We start from the raw sequence: 17,662 nt of genomic DNA, 5'->3' as shown, positions 1-17,662 counted from the left end.
TTTTGGCTGTTTGGCATGTGTGATACTGCTAGTCGTACATAGGCCATATCCCGGATTAATCCATATCCTGATTATCCTCAAGGCACACGCCTTGGACTTCTCTGTTTAATTTCTCGTTGAACCTTTTTTTTTTTTAAATCTCACCTCAAACTGGTAGTCTACACACTGTATATCTGTCTTTATATGCTGTTCTGTTCATGGTGTTCTATTCTCATGAAATAACAATTTTCTGTAAGTTTAACACTTTTGATGTCATAGAGCAGTATATGATAACTACTAATTATCACAAGACAAAATCATGTGACACATGTGCTATTTCATCTTTGCCCAAGGCAAATTGTACCTTGGAACCTTGGATGTCCATCATTACATTCCCAGTGGTGCTGCCAGCAAGTCCATCCTATAATTAAGGTACCTTTCCCCAGAGAAGGCCCTTCTGATTGCGGGCTAAAACGAAATTTAATCAAGTTAGGTTTGCGTTTTGGCAAAGTTTCCACATTTCTATCAAGCAGCTAACACATTCGCCAAAATTATTTAGCTAACTTGTCCTACAATTATCAATTAATGCATCCTCTTATTGAATTGTCATACTAGCATGCAGCTGTGTATAGAGTTATCTCCCTTTGGATGTCTATCTTCTGACATAGAAATATCCTGGTGTTAGCGTTGCAAAGTTGAAACGCACACATTCTTACAAATGTTTGCCTCCAGTCTGAAAGAGGATAATTGATATATATGTCAATAAAAGGTCAATGCTGAAGTGTTAGTGACCAAATATCAGGCACATGGAAGGATAGCTGTGATAACATAGCTTCTGACGACGAGACATTTTTGATATATATTGCATCATCAGAGGAGACCGGGTTTTAACTCATTCACCCCTGATGACACATTTGAACTCTTCCAATTCAAAGGCTGGAATAGTCCATTATGAAATTTCAGGGGTGAATGAGTTAATATTAGTACTAATGGATTGAAAGTCATTGACTAAACATGTATGTATATATATTTAATATATGGATTTGATACGGATTGTTAAAAACACAGACTTTTAAAGACAAGACACTGAACTTCATACATCTTCAAAATCTTTTAATCAGATGAGATATGAGAGGGTCTCTCCAGATTTCACCAGGTTTAGTTGTGCATGTTACATCATGAGGAAATGGGGGAAGGGCAGGTAAACTTCTGGTAAACACAGATGATTGGACAGCTAATACAAAATATGCAAACACACTGGTGTCCCCTCTTTGAATGCAACGTTTGGTAAGCAAGAACTAGTTAGTTAATATCCCTTTCCTGAAGAATATGAAATGTTCAGCCATTTCCATCCAATTTTACCAATCTTACACTGTAACAATGTTGATTTGTTAGCTCATCTGCCCGAAGGGCTAGTGAGCTATGCCATGGTGCGGCGACTGTCATCCATCAGTCGTCGTCTGTCAATTTTTCCTTTGAACAACTTCTGAAGAATGGACAGGCCTAGAGTCATGATATTTGGGTGATAGCTTTATTGGTAAGAACCTAACGAAGTTTGGGAACGAAAATGACCTTGAACTTCTTTCAAGGTTACAGGGGTCAAAAGTCTCAAATACTGGGACAAAGGACTGAAAGGTATAGAATCAGCAAGGCAGGGATACAGACAAGAATAGGGAGAAAGTAATCAGCCAGGACTTCATGGTGAAGCAGAGAATATGCTAGAGTGGAAAGATATCATCGGGAACACCTGCGTCAGAAGACAAGGGGTTGGTTTCTCTCATTTCCAGCAGTGGGAGAAAGCAAACACTCATGAAAGATGGCAAATGGTGCAGAAAGAAATCAGAAAGATTGAGGAGGAAAAGAGGAGAGGGAAATCTGTGGAACTCGGCAAACAGGAAACGTGGACCAGATGGACGGCAGAAATATGGAGGATGGAGACCTTCTGGATATCATTCCTGCTACGATCCATGTATGACACGTGCACGCTACCATCTCCTGTTAACCTGCATCAGTGGGGATTGACGGAGGATCCTTGCTACAACCTATGTGGGGGAATATAGTTTTAGTAGATTTTAAAATGTGATGGCGGATTGATATGGGGTCAAATGTCAGGTGGTGTTCCCGTCCCACTTCGTCGGTTTGGCTTGTAAATTTCCGGTTGACAAAATCAGACACCTATAGTGCTCTTATATGCCACTAAAATCACCAACAATGCCTTTTGAAGCCTTTGTCAGGTATGTATCTTTGAATCTAGACAGCTGTCACTAGTGTTGAACTTCAAATATTAAAGCTATTAGCTCAAAAGCTTAGTTATAACATATAGTAAATTATTTATTTGTGTGAGCCTTAAAGGTATAGAATTATAATATTTGGCTGGTAACTGACACAGATGGAGCATGACAAAGTTTGCTAATGAAAATTAACTCAACCTACGTTCAAGGTCACAGGGGTCAAATATAGCAGAAATGAAAGGCTTGGAGTCGTGATATTTAACAAGTAGCTTCATTAGATGGAGCCCAACATAGTTTGCGAATGAAAATGACCTTTACCTTCTTTATGCTATATAGCTTTATCCTAATCTTATTTGGAATAGAGTATCCTTGGCCCAACATGATTCAATGTTGTAGAAACCATGCCCCCATCCCAATGGGACCAGGAGAAGGTAAGGGTGTTGCCAAGAGACAGAGCCAATATTTGTAGTACAGTATAACATTTATTTAATATTTTGCTATGACTGCTTAAATATCAAGGTGAGCAACACAGGCCCTCTGGGCCTCTTGTTACTGATTAACCTTCATTCAGTGCACAGGAGGGGCGTAGCTGGTCACCTTTAATTTGATGTGTTGAGTATTGATGTATTGACTCAAACTTTCAGGCGATGGTCTGGGGGCTGCTTAGGCCTCTAGCACAGGGACCTGGTAATTTGTTACAGCTATATCTTGCTTCCAGGAAATAACAACTACATATTCGTGAAACATCAGGAAATTAATGTCTATTGGATTAATTTTACCTGCAAGTAACTCATGACCATTGTGTGTTAATTATGATCTATTGAATTATTCCTGAATCAACTGCATATTTGATTTCCATTCCATCAATATTCATATTTAAGAAAATTATGGATTATCGCATTCCCTCATCAAGTAAGTTGTACGGCATTCTGTTGAATTAATTTGTTCTTAAAGACTTTTTTTCCTCAATGAAATCACGGAATTAGATTGCTATCTAATTCTATGATAAAAATCAAAAGTGATATGGTCAGCATGATTATCTACCGTTCAAATATAACTATCCGAGCAGGTGTTTCAATGGATTATATTTTACTGTTAAATTTTATTATAATTATATTTAAATGTACATCTATTTAATAGTCAAGTCATGTGTTGTTAGTAAATTGTACTTTTGGTCTAAAATTTGCCGGTGCTTATAATGTTTGTTATATGTACTGTTCCGTTTACCGTTTTTTTAGTAACAATTTTATGTGTTTTAATTTCACTTTATTCCCCATTTCAGTAATAAAATTGTTATTCAAAATGGTATCTGGTTATTCAAAAAATAAATTTTGGGGCGATATGGTTGTCATATTTGGGGCGAAATGAGCTGAAAATTGGGGCGATGTGAAAATAAGTAGGTCGAAATGGTCTGGGGCGTAACGGGTTTGGGTCGAAACGTCTGTAATTCAGCTCATTCGGGTACCTTCTAGAAAAATCGAGATCTAGGCGGCCTATATATATTGCGTCATCCAACACAGCTAGGTATATAAAGGACGGGCTGTCCTTTATATACCTACCTAGATTTATCAGTGAACAGTTCGGTTTCTCGGCGACCAGTGTGTCATTGATTAGCGGTTTAAGTAAATAAATTTACTTTTTATTTCCGAATACGGTACAAGCTCCCCGAGTGCTATCTTCAGAATTGAAAACAACTTATTATCAACTTAGATACAGAGACAAGAAACACTGATGGTAAGTCCTATTTGTACAACTATGATTACAGGTGCACGTTATAACATAAGAGGCCGCTGGTCGGCCATTTTTCTATTTTGCTATGATTTTGCCTACTGTTACGCGCAGTTTTAACCACGGAATGTTAGGCCAGAGACGTATATAACACAGTGTTTGGACGTGTTAAATACAGTTTCGTCTCCGGCTATTCAGACTTAATTTCTGAGGCAAATGAAACATGCATGATTCCCAATTGCACTATGTATACTAGGACCTCAAAGGATACGTCTCTGGTTAGGCCTAATTATTAGATCAAAAGTTCGTGATACCAGATCCTTGCTGATAAAGAGTAGTATTTTACTTACAATAAGTCGGATAATTATATTCTTTTGAGAGTAATGCTTTAAATGATTTAAATTAATAGATATAGGCGCACCTGCAGTTGGTGCTAAAAATATATCTCGTGGTGAAAGGAAATACCCTTTACTAAAAATAGATTTACGTAGTACGTAGCTAACTAGCAAGCTGCACTACTGTGGTTCCTAGTTTCCTTTCGCCCAGGCCTATTTAGTGAGTTTTTCATTTAATTTAGCATACTGAAGTACCAAAGAAGGTAGGTTCTAAAAACAATGTATAAATGTTAGAAGTTCTGGCAGTTAATCGAGAAATTAACATTATATTTTAAACAACAAGACTGCACCCATACTCGCTGTAATTAACCACGGTCTTCTAATCTCAGTCCGTGCTGTAACTAATCACAGGTGTTTGACATCCTGACTGTAAATTGAGATGCATGTCATAAAAACAGAGACGTATAATACATGTATTATACGTCTCTGATAAAAATAAGTGTTTTACCATAGTAATACCCTTTTTTTATATAACATGTATCTCAATTTATTTACAGTCATGTAAATAAATAAATAATTAAATAACAACTAAAAATTTATCTATTTATTTATTTATTTATTTTATAACACCCATGAACACATACATTTCAGTGAACGTAAGATTTCACTCTTTTACTAATAAACCGAGTTTCCTCTGGCCCTGACACCAGACTAAGACATTTTAACAGATAGATGTCTGGTGTGGGCAGACATCTATCTGTCCAAATGTCGAAGTCTGGTGTCAGGGCCTGAGGAAACTCGGGCTACTATTTTAAATGTCATCCAGACTCGATCATTTACGTTGTGTAAAATGTGTTATGAGCTCAACCTTTTTTTCCGACCTTCTGGATCCTTTTGGATTTTTGAAGCTTTTTCTTACAATTGTTCTCGTTAAAAGGGATACCTCAGGAGATTAACATGCATACAGGTAATCTGACTTTTTATTGTTTGTGATATTTATAAGCCTGTATGTGTACAAACATTCCTGTGTTAAACATTTCAAATGTCACTTAACTTTCAGCCAAAAACAATATTTCTGTCAAACTGTATCACGTTTTTCATGGTCATTTTCAAATCAATATTCTTAAAACTCGATAACAAATCTACTTCCACCAGTTTATATTTTGAGGAAATTTATAATGAGCCCCCAACAAATTTTCTACACAATCATATGAATGCAAATGATCATATATATATATATATAGGAGCTATATTTGATCATTGGGGGTTGGCATTTTTACTAAAAGTTGATCTGAACCCCCCAGACGTCTAAAATTACTCTAAACACCTTAGTTTAGGTCCAAATTTAGCTGTAACAAATTCTCAGGTCCCTGTGGGTGCACCTAGCTACATGTACAGTTGGTGCTAAAAATAGCTAAGGAGTGCTGTTGATATTTTTAGAGAAGGTGGTTTCCTACTTTAACGCAGGCAAGTGAACTTGAATTATTTCAGACAGTTCTTCATTTAATTTAGCATACTGCAGGTCACCAGGAAGGTAGGTTCTACATACAGTGTATACATAGTTACAGGTGTTTGAAATTCTGACTGATAATTGAGAAATTAGCATTATATTTTAAACAACAATACTGCACCCGTACTCGCTGGACCTCTAATCTAATTTCGTGCTGTAATCACAGGTGTTTGAAATTCTGACTGTAATTTGAGATGTATGTCATAAAATTAAGTGTTTTACCATATTGTTTATATAACATGTATCTCAATTTATTTATATATACATGCAGTCATATAAATGAATAAATAACAACTACAATTTTTTTTTTTTATTTATTCTATTTCACCCGTGATCACATACATTTCAGTGAACATAAGATTTCACTCTTTTAATAACCTGAGTTTCCTCTGATCCTGACACCAAACTTCGACATTTTAACAGATAGTAGAAGCCTGGTGTGGGGAAAACAACTATCTGTCCAGTCTGGTGTCAGGATCATTTACGTTGTGTAAAATGTGTTATGAGCTCAACCTTTTTTTCCGACATTCTTGATACTTTTGTATTTTTGAAGCTTTTTCTTACAATTGTTCTCGTTAAAAGGGATACCTTAGGAGATACATGCATACAGGTAATCTGATTTTGTTTGTAATATAAATAAGCCTGTGCATGTTAATAAAAATTCCTGTGATAAAAAAAAAATCAAATGTCACCTTTAATTTTCAGCCAAAAACAACATTTCTATCAAGACTGTATCACGTTTTTCATGGTCATTTTCAAATCAATATTCTTAAAACTTGATAACAAATCTACTTCCACCATTTGATATTTTGAGGAAATTTATAATGAACCTCCAACAAATTTTCTACACAATCATGAATGCAAATGATCATATATATATATATATATATATATATATAGGAGCTATATTTGATCATTGGGGGTTGGCAATTTTACTGAAAGTTTATCTGAACCCCCCAAACGTCTAAAATTACTCTAAACACCTTAGTTAAGGTCCAAATTTAGCTGTAACAAATTCTCAGGTCCCTGTGGGTGCACCTAGCTACATGTACAGTTGGTGCTAAAAATAGCTAAGGAGTGCTGTTGATATTTTTAGAGAAGGTGGTTTCCTACTTTAACGCAGGCAAGTGAACTTGAATTATTTCAGACAGTTCTTCATTTAATTTAGCATACTGCAGGTCACCAGGAAGGTAGGTACTGCATACAGTGTATACATAGTTACAGGTGTTTGAAATTCTGACTGATAATTGAGAAATTCGCATTATATTTTAAACAACAATACTGCACCCGTACTCGCTGGACCTCTAATCTAATTTCGTGCTGTAATCACAGATGTTTGAAATTCTGACTGTAATTTGAGATGCATGTCATAAAATTAAGTGTTTTATACCATATTGTTTATATAACATGTATCTCAATTTATTTATATATACATGCAGTCATATAAATGAATAAATAACAACTACAAATTTATTTATTTATTTATTCTATTTCACCCGTGATCACATACATTTCAGTGAACATAAGATTTCACTCTTTTAATAACCTGAGTTTCCTCTGATCCTGACACCAAACTTCGACATTTTAACAGATAGTAGAAGCCTGGTGTGGGGAAAACAACTATCTGTCCAGTCTGGTGTCAGGATCATTTACGTTGTGTAAAATGTGTTATGAGCTCAACCTTTTTTTCCGACATTCTTGATACTTTTGTATTTTTGAAGCTTTTTCTTACAATTGTTCTCGTTAAAAGGGATACCTTAGGAGATACATGCATACAGGTAATCTGATTTTGTTTGTAATATAAATAAGCCTGTGCATGTTAATAAAAATTCCTGTGATAAAAAAAAATCAAATGTCACCTTTAATTTTCAGCCAAAAACAACATTTCTATCAAACTGTATCACATTTTCCATGGTCATTTTTTTTATTAATATTCTCTAAACTCGATAATAAATCTACTTCCACCATTTGATATTTTGAGGAAATTTATAATGAACCCCCAACAAATTTTCTACACAATCATGAATGCAAATGATCATATATATATATATATATATATATATATAGGAGCTATATTTGATCATTGGGGGTTGGCAATTTTACTGAAAGTTTATCTGAACCCCCCAAACGTCTAAAATTACTCTAAACACCTTAGTTAAGGTCCAAATTTAGCTGTAACAAATTCTCAGGTCCCTGTGGGTGCACCTAGCTACATGAACAGTTGGTGCTAAAAATAGCTAAGGAGTGCTGTTGATATTTTTAGAGAAGGTGGTTTCCTACTTTAACGCAGGCAAGTGAACTTGAATTATTTCAGACAGTTCTTCATTTAATTTAGCATACTGCAGGTCACCAGGAAGGTAGGTACTACATACAGTGTATACATAGTTACAGGTGTTTGAAATTCTGACTGATAATTGAGAAATTCGCATTATATTTTAAACAACAATACTGCACCCGTACTCGCTGGACCTCTAATCTAATTTCGTGCTGTAATCACAGGTGTTTGAAATTCTGACTGTAATTTGAGATGCATGTCATAAAATTAAATGTTTTACCATAGTAATACCCTTATTGTTTATATAACATGTATCTCAATTTAATACATGCAGTCATATAAATGAATAAATAACAACTACAAATTTATTTATTTATTCATTCTATTACACCCATGATCACATACATTTCAGTGAACATAAGATTTCACTCTTTTAATAACCTGAGTTTCCTCTGATCCTGACACCAAACTTCGACATTTTAACAGATAGTAGAAGCCTGGTGTGGGGAAAACAACTATCTGTCCAGTCTGGTGTCAGAATCATTTACGTTGTGTAAAATGTGTAATGAGCTCAACCTTTTTTTCCGACATTCTTGATACTTTTGTATTTTTGAAGCTTTTTCTTACAATTGTTCTCGTTAAAAGGGATACCTTAGGAGATACATGCATACAGGTAATCTGATTTTGTTTGTAATATAAATAAGCCTGTGCATGTTAATAAAAATTCCTGTGATAAAAAAAAATCAAATGTCACCTTTAATTTTCAGCCAAAAACAACATTTCTATCAAACTGTATCACGTTTTCCATGGTCATTTTTTTTTATTAATATTCTCTAAACTGGATAATAAATCTACTTCCACCATTTGATATTTTGAGGAAATTTATGATGAGCCCACAACAAATTTTCTGCACATTCATATGAATGCAAATAATCAGAGCTGTCTGTGGAAGGATTGTAAATTATATTTAGGAATTTCAATTAGCGCTAGCACACTCATTATTTAGCGAAAGATTTAAAACGCGGAAAGCGCTTAAATTAGAATCACGATTAAATACGTACACTAACAGTATATTTCATAGGTCATTCCATTATATGGGATGGTTAAATATTAGGATATGAGATATGTAGTGAGGTGAATATTTGATTTGGTCCCACCAGTATAATGTTAGGTGTTGTATGACATGGGAGACAATTTTGGAGATCAATTTACAAGGACATTATCAAATCTCACAATGCCCAGCGATATTTCAGCAGCCGTCATGTTTATTTACATTGGATATTGTAGTTCCGGTCAGTCAGTGTTGTAATTAATACGCTAAGAATTGTGTCTCGTGCGGCATGGTAATTAAAGTCCCATCAACGACACAGCCCTCAAAGAGGCTATATAGTGACAATGCCATGCAAATGTAATTATATTACCTTAATGGTAATATGAACCGCGGTTCCTTTCACCATGCTTCACAATACCATGCTACACCGGTATATAAAATAGATAAAGATACTGCTGAATAAATATGCATTTCTTTCAATAAGGAATATAGTCATTATAGCAATTTGATCCACTTCAAATTTAAAACTGATATATATACTTAATGTTACTTTTAATTTCAGATGGAAATTTTAATGGCGACAAAGCTAACCATTTCATTGTTATTGCTGGCCATAGCTACAACGGATGGAGTAGTATTAGGTCGTCCAGGAGACACCACGGCCAAGCATGCGGATAAAGGTTACATCAACCGCCTCAACTACTTTACTGGGGTTGTAACAGTGTGTGGAATTACGACTTGTTTGGCAGGTAAGGATTTAATGGAACTTGAGGAGGCCCCTGAACTTTACAGTTACACCAGATGTAATACAATTATAATTTGTTGTTGTGATTTGACAAAATGAAATTGGTACATATAATGCAAATATGGTTTTTTGACCCTTGAACCCTTTTAGAGTGATCAACATATATACAGTGTATTCTGTCAATACAGTGTATTCTGTCAATACCGTGTCACATACAACATATATACAGTGTTTTCTGTCAAAACCGTGTCACATACAACATATATACAGTGTATTCTGTCAAAACCATGTCACATACAACATATATACAGTGTATTCTGTCAAAACCGTGTCACATACACCATAATATTTGTTTGGTTAACAGAGAGATTTAGATTGTAGATTGCACTTGCTACTAGGGCTGCAACGATACATCGTATCACGATACTTTCTTGTCATTCTTATCATATAAAATTGTTTTGTATGAAATTGACCTTTTAAGCCTATATTTGTATTGTGATACGTATCATATTGTATTAAGCTTCGTACAGAGATACGTATCATATTGTATTAAGCATCGTACAGAGATACGTATCATATTGTATTAAGCATCGTACAGAGATACGTATCATATTGTATTAAGCATCGTACAGAGATACGTATCATATTGTACTAAGCATCGTACGGAGATACGTATCATATTGTATTAAGCATCGTAGGGAGATACATATCATATTGTATTAAGCATCGTACAGAGATACGTATCATATTGTATTAAGCATCGTACACTAAGCATGGTACAGAGATACGTATCATCTTGTACTAAGCATCGTACAGAGATACGCATCATATTGTATTAAGCATCGTACGGAGGTATGTATCATATTGTATTAAGCCTCGTACAGAGATACGTATCATATTGTACCAAGCATCGTACAGAGATACGAATCATATTGTATTAAGCATCGTACAGAGATGCGTATCATATTGTACTAAGCATCGTACGGAGATATGTATCATGTTGTATTAAGCATCGTACAGAGATGCGTATCATATTGTACTAAGCATCGTACGGAGATATGAATAATAATGTATTAAGCATCGTACATAGATACGTATCATATTGTACTAAGCATCGTACGGAGATATGTATCATATTGTATTAAGCATCGTATAGAGATACATATCATATTGTATTAAGCTTCGCACGGAGATACGTATCATATTGTACTAAGCATAGTACAGAGATACGTATCATCTTGTACTAAGCATCGTACAGATATACGTATCATATTGTATTCAGCATCCTACATTAAGCATCGTACAGAGATACGTATCATATTGTATTAAGCATCGTACGGAGATATGTATCATATTGTATTAAGCATCGTACATTAAGCATCGCACGGAGATACGTATCATATTGTATTAAGCATCGTACAGAGATACGTATCATATTGTATTAAGCCTCGTACAGAGATACGTATCATATTGTATTAAGCATCGTACAGAGATACGTATCATATTGTATTAAGCTTCGTACAGAGATACGTATCATATTGTATTAAGCATCGTACAGAGATACGTATCATATTGTATTAGCATCGTACGGAGATACGTATCATATTGTATTAAGCATCGTAAACTAAGCATCGCACGGAGATACGTATCATATTGTATTAAGCATCGTACATTAAGCATCGCTCAGAGATACGTATCATATTGTATTAAGCATCGTACACTAAGCATCGCACGGAGATACGTATCATATTGTATTAAGCATCGTACAGAGATACGTATCATATTGTATTAGGCATCGTACGGAGATACGTATCATATTGTATTAGGCATCCTACGGAGATACGTATCATATTGTATTAGACATCCTACGGAGATACGTATCATATTGTATTGAGCATCGTACATTAAGCATCGCACAGAGATACGTATCATTGTCGAGGTATGTGTATCGTTGCAGCCTTTCTTGTTATTGGACTGAAATCTTTGGTAAGCTAATCTAAAATTTGATTTGACAGCCGAGTCCGGTTCAGACAAAGGGCAAACCATATATAGCTGCTAAAACAAAAACAGTTAAAAAAATATATAAATGTAATATGCTGTCTACTTGAAAATTATCGTCGCAGTTTATTTTTTTCGCTTTTTTCACCTTGCATAATATTAATGAGGGCATATTTATCACGACAAGGGTGAATAAGTGACTCTCATAATTAAATTCACAATTTTGATAAAGCGCCTTGGGACTTGTACCATAAATGTACACAATATAATTACGTAATTTACATTTTTTCAGGGACACAGGTCAAGCCATGTGTGGAAAACTACACTATGGACACCTGTGAAGATTGTCCGAAAGGCTTCGAAATGCTGGATAATACAACCTCTGGCCGGGATGTACTGTCATGTTTTAAGGAGAAGAATTGCTCCGACTATGCATGTAAGTTAACTCATTCAACCCCGAGGACACATTTGAACTCTTCCAATTCAAAGGTTGGAATAGTTCATTATAAAATTTCAGGGGTAAATGGTGAAATGAAAGTCAAACTGTATCCTCCTCCTCCTCCTCCTCTACTTGTGTCTGTCTTGAGACGATCTAATATCATGGTATTTCACTAGTATGTACATGTTGCTAGGATTGAGCGCTGTCAACGTTTGTCAAATAATAACCTTGACCTTCATTAAAAGGTTCAAATGAATTAACAATTTTAACAATTATATTGACAATTTTAAATGTCTTCTCACGTTTCAAAAAGATTTAAACAGCTTCTTTTCAAGTTGTTGAAGGCCTAGGGTCATGATATGTATATAGTATATAGCTGGGTTAAAGAGATATGAAGGATGTATAAATATATGATCCTGACCCTCATTCAAGGTCGCAGGGGTTAGATATATCAAAAGCTTCAACCGACATCTAAAATTCTAGAAGGCCTTGAGTCATAATGCTGTATGTAACTAGCATGCGACTGGGGTAGAGGGCTGTCAAACTTACTTAAATGGATGACCTATATTCATAGTCCCATGGGGTCAAGTATTTAAAAGTATTTTAATTGACTTAGTTAAAGAAGACCTAGGGTCATGATATTTGACCAGTAGCTATCTGTGAGTTGATGGAGGGCTATCAAAGGTTTTCATAACATACAACTTATGATATTTGACCTATAGATGGTTAAGATGAAAGGCTATAAATATATTTAAATAGATTACCTTGATTTTTATTGTGAGTATGTAAGGTCACAGGGGTCAAATCTTTTAAAGATTGCAGCATCACAGCATTACGTAAAAAACAAAATATCTAGGGAACAAAGCATGTTTTGAAAAACAGTCATGCACATTTTGCACACCTAGCAATGACTATCTTTTAAGTATTGTTTGATAAGATTTCAAATAAACCTTATGCTTAATATCAAATTTGACAAATAGACATTAATAATAATAATAATAATAATTTGAGGTTCTTACATACCGCTTTATCACAACCTAGTTCGTAGGTTGTTTCAAAGCGGTTCACAAATTATTATCCGTGGTTATAGGGCCTTTGCAACCAGTCAATACCTTTCTCAACTCCCTGGGGAGTATACAGCTGGAGCTGCCATTCCGGCGCTAACAGCTAGCATTCAACAATTCTAGTACTGCCCAACCACATACTCATTTACAGCTAAGTAGACTGGAACAAGGGAAGTAAAGTATCTTGCTCAAAGATACAACACAGTGCCGTGCCGTGACTCTAACACGCAACCCTTCGGTCACGAGCCCGGCGTCCTACCACTAGACTACCGTGCCTCCTAAATTTACATTCTACATAACTGTTGAGAAAATCAATTTGAAAAACAAATTTAACCTTATATCTTATTTGTATTTTGCAGATGCCATAAGTTCCACTAAGGAAAACTTCTGTAATCATGGTACAGTTCGAATGCCCTGTGAATGTGATGCAAAAAATAACTGGTGTGGAGAACCCTGCAACTGTAAACCACCTCCAGTTAGCTGTGAGCCAGGACAAAAGCTTCAGCACGACTGTTCTTGTGTCCCGTAAGTCACTTAGTCATCATAATCAGGTTCAAATGTAACAGAATTGATGTATAACTATCATCAATGAATATGAAGTTATAAACTTGTTCACTAGGACTGCTGTTAGTTCATTGCTAGAGATCAGAGGTAACAGTTTAGCTGAGACACAGAATGTTTACTTATAGAGATTGTATATTGTTTCAGGGAGTCTAGCCAAATTCAACCAACCAAACACACAACGATCAGTTCAACTCCAAGCATTTCTACCAAAGATCCATCACCTACAGATCAGACAAGTAGTCGGACCTCAGATCCACCAACTATTCAGCCATCGACATCCCAGAATTCCAAGACCATTACCACTGACGGAAAGCCTCACAGTTCACCAACAGCTCAACCTGACCCTGTACGGGGAAACAATGCTTCACCAGAATCTGAAGATAGAGTTAGTTGGTGAGTATTTTTCTCTTAATATCTTGTCACAGAAAAATGCATATACAGTTAAACTTCGATGTTTCAAACTTCCCCAAGACCACCGAGAAAATTCAAAACATTGAGACTTTGTTTAAGAAATGGTGAACTTCGAACATCTTTGAAATCTATATAAAATGGAATGTGATAGTTACAAAGAATTAAGTTTGAAATCTATCAATATTGGATTTTATGAAATTCACAAAATATGTTTGATTAATTATTGCACTGAATTTTGCATGTTCAGTAGTTAACTTTCCAATGTTTTCATACAGTTATCGTTTTACTTTGATTTATTAGTTATAATGTTCATTGTTTTCCTAACGATCTGGCCTTGATTATGGTTCAAAACAGCGAGAAATTTGACTAAGAAAGTTTGATTCATAAATGGAACATCAGTAGTTTTTGGACCGTGTAATTTGAACACATTGAGATATTCAAATCTTCGAAGTTCGATTTATTGAAGTTAAACTGTACTGGTAAATACGTTTACAGATTATTACACACGGTTACAGTACCGACATGTATTTGTTAAGTTCCCTGCAACAAAGTTAGAGAGAGCATTACCATATAGTTGGTAATATTCGCGGGAGATTTAATTTTGCTGTATGTAAAAATTCTTGTAGTGATAAGATATTGGGGAACAAGTTTGCTCCGTGGATATATACATGATAAGAAAATAAATAAATTCATTTAACAGGTAAAATAAGATTTTTTTTACATGAACATTTTCTGTATCATATTCATTTTAGTTAAACAATTTAAAAAGAAATTAATCCATGTTAATGTTTATTCCATACTTGCAGTACAAAAAAACTTAAGTATCATCTATTTGTTTGTAATTTCAGGAAAACCATAGGAGTGGTTTTTGCACTTTTCCTAGTAGCAGGTTCTGCAGTTGTAGGATTTATTTACAAAAAAGAAATAAAAGAATTTATAGGTAAGTAAATGTGATAATGATACTTAACCAACTACACATCAATGGTCTGTCTATCTATCCTATGTCCGTCCTTAACAAGTGCTTTCTTGGAAGGGATCTTTCTCAAATTTCATACTAAGATTCTCCATGGTGTCTAGTTACGCATTGTAGATTTTGTGACTGATAAAAAAACAAGATGGCCGACAGGTGGCCATCTTTAATTTTGAGTTTAAGTTTGTACTAATTAGCACTATTTCTCAGATATTACTGGAGTGTTGGTTGTTGAATTTCACACAAAGGTTTCCCATGGTCATTAGTTATGCATTTAATTAAACCCTCTGCAAACAAAGTTTGGGCGGAGGTGGGTGGGGGGGGAATACGTTTCAAGTTTTGACCTGATCAGAAAACCAACAGGTAGTCAACTTGAATTTTGAGATTTAAGATCTGTTAGTGCTATTTTTCAGAAAGTAATAGAGAGTTATTCTCAAATTGCACATGTGTAGGTTCCCATTGGTACCTCATTTTCTATGTTTCATTTTGCGACTGATTGGAAGACAGGATGGCCACCAGACAGCCATTAATTAACTATTCCATATATTGATTTTCATTAGTCCGTAATTGTGTATATTTTATTTTGAGGTTGATCAGAAAACAAAATGGTCACTATAGGCAGCCATATTGCATTTTGACAATACTAGACAGATCTTTCACATTGAGTATTGTGCTAGTGAATAGGTCCTCACGTCTTCCTCACTTTGAGAAAACAATGTCAAACACAGCAGTATGAAGCTTTGATCAAAGTAATACCTAGCCCAAGTTTCTTCTGGCCCCGACACCAGACTTAGACATTTTGACAGATAGATGTCTGGTGTTGGAAACATCTATCTGTCAAACTATCTAAGTCTGGTGTCAGGGCCAGAGGAAACTCTGGCTAAGTAATACCCCAAGGTGCATTTACTGTTTACATGACTCGACCAACAGAGAATGTAAGAGAAAAGAAAAAAGACCAATCTTACATAGAAGCTATACATGTACATGTTGCTATGGTGATGGTACAATGGTGGGTGCCAAAATCTGTCTGAGATCTATATAAATTATATGGCTACCATATGCAGTTTTAACAAATATTTAGTCTAAATAATTTAAAGCGTTTGCTATTTTCCAGGCAAGATCTTAGGAAAATGTCCATGCGGAGAGTACACAGCGACCCCAACCAGTGAGATAATGAGCCCTTAGCAAAGTAGCTTTTCCAATGGTGCGGTATAACCCTGGACCACGCTCACCTAGGAGTTATAAGCAACAAGCATTATTTTGTGTAAATTGCATATGTTTTGAATGTAATTGTAATTGACTTGAAATACCTTAATTAACAATATGGATTTAAAGCTACTGCATGTATATGAACAAATTAGTGATGTACATATAATTGATTTTTCTCATTTCTCATTTTACTTAAATCCCATTGGTGATGTTGGTGTTTTTTCATATCTCAATGGGACCCCCCCCCCCCCCAAAAAAAAAAAAAAAAGGCCCCCCCCCCCCCCCCCCAAAAAATAAAAAAACAGGCTCCCTCCCCTCTCCACCAAAGAAAACAAATTTTTACAATAATGTGCCATTATTTTCTATTAATCAAAGCATTGGGGCTGGGTTTTAAATGTTAATTAGGGTATGAGCATTGTATGTTTGATATTTGTTTTTTTTCCTCAAGAATATGCCGTTCAATCCTTATATTTACATTTTTCATAGAACTATTGTTTGATGTTATTTATTTGTTCTTAGACTATTTATTTATTTACTGCGTTTTGTATATGCTAGTCCTTTAAACAACATTGGAGGAACAGCCCTATTTTAATTAAATTGACGCCAATAATAAACCATAGTCATTTGAGCGTTTGACACAGGGGCATTCTCCATGTTATTTGAAGTGAAGTGACAAGACTCATTAAACAAGGTTAATCTATGACGTCATAAGTAAACCATGTGTTACGTCACAAGAGTTTTTGCTCATTTAAGCAATGAACGTTTAAGCAAATGTCGCTATGGTCCTATAACACACATTGCTATTGATGACAAACATAATAAAGCCTTGCAGGGCTTTATGGAACTTTGTCACCAATAGAAATGTGTGTTATAGGACCATAACAATATTTGCTAACACATTTATTATTCATATTTACATTTTAGGGTAATTATGCTTTATCTAGTTATTTTGAACAGTTCTTGAACAGCAAATTTAAGTCTCGACAACAATGAAATTGATGACATCACAATAGAGATTGATGACGTTACAATAGCAAATGTTGTTATAGTCTCATAACAATGCCTTGCATTGCAACTGAAGGATATAGAGCTGATGTAAATATATATTTATGAGATTTAATGTTTAAAGTGAAAATTTTAACAATGTGATGTT

General features: G+C 35.0%; 1 protein-coding gene across 1 annotated transcript; it reads left to right on the top strand.

The window, feature by feature from the left end:
• The first annotated feature begins 5,796 nt into the window (after positions 1–5,796).
• LOC110440537 lies at positions 5,797–16,786 on the top strand. Its single transcript, XM_021483674.1, has 7 exons — positions 5,797–5,807; positions 9,672–9,858; positions 12,145–12,288; positions 13,715–13,880; positions 14,064–14,312; positions 15,179–15,270; positions 16,415–16,786. Exons 2-7 carry the CDS (start codon positions 9,672–9,674, stop codon positions 16,483–16,485), a joined length of 909 nt encoding a protein of 302 aa, XP_021339349.1. The 5' UTR covers positions 5,797–5,807; the 3' UTR covers positions 16,486–16,786.
• The last annotated feature ends 876 nt before the right edge of the window (positions 16,787–17,662 follow it).

The sequence above is a fragment of the Mizuhopecten yessoensis genome, unplaced genomic scaffold (genome assembly GCF_002113885.1).
Source record: "Mizuhopecten yessoensis strain PY_sf001 unplaced genomic scaffold, ASM211388v2 scaffold11183, whole genome shotgun sequence".
Lineage (NCBI taxonomy): Eukaryota > Metazoa > Mollusca > Bivalvia > Pectinida > Pectinidae > Mizuhopecten > Mizuhopecten yessoensis.
The sequence above is the reverse complement of the archived record's forward strand: the minus strand, read 5'-3'. Positions and strand labels throughout refer to the sequence as shown.

Excerpts from the sequence above, each read along its gene's own strand:
- LOC110440537 (XM_021483674.1), top strand. The coding sequence starts at position 9,672 with ATGGAAATTTTAATGGCGACAAAGCTAACCATTTCATTGTTATTGCTG. Across the intron at positions 9,859-12,144 it reads AATTACGACTTGTTTGGCAG|GGACACAGGTCAAGCCATGT; the intron begins GTAAGGATTTAA and ends ACATTTTTTCAG. Across the intron at positions 12,289-13,714 it reads GAATTGCTCCGACTATGCAT|ATGCCATAAGTTCCACTAAG; the intron begins GTAAGTTAACTC and ends TGTATTTTGCAG.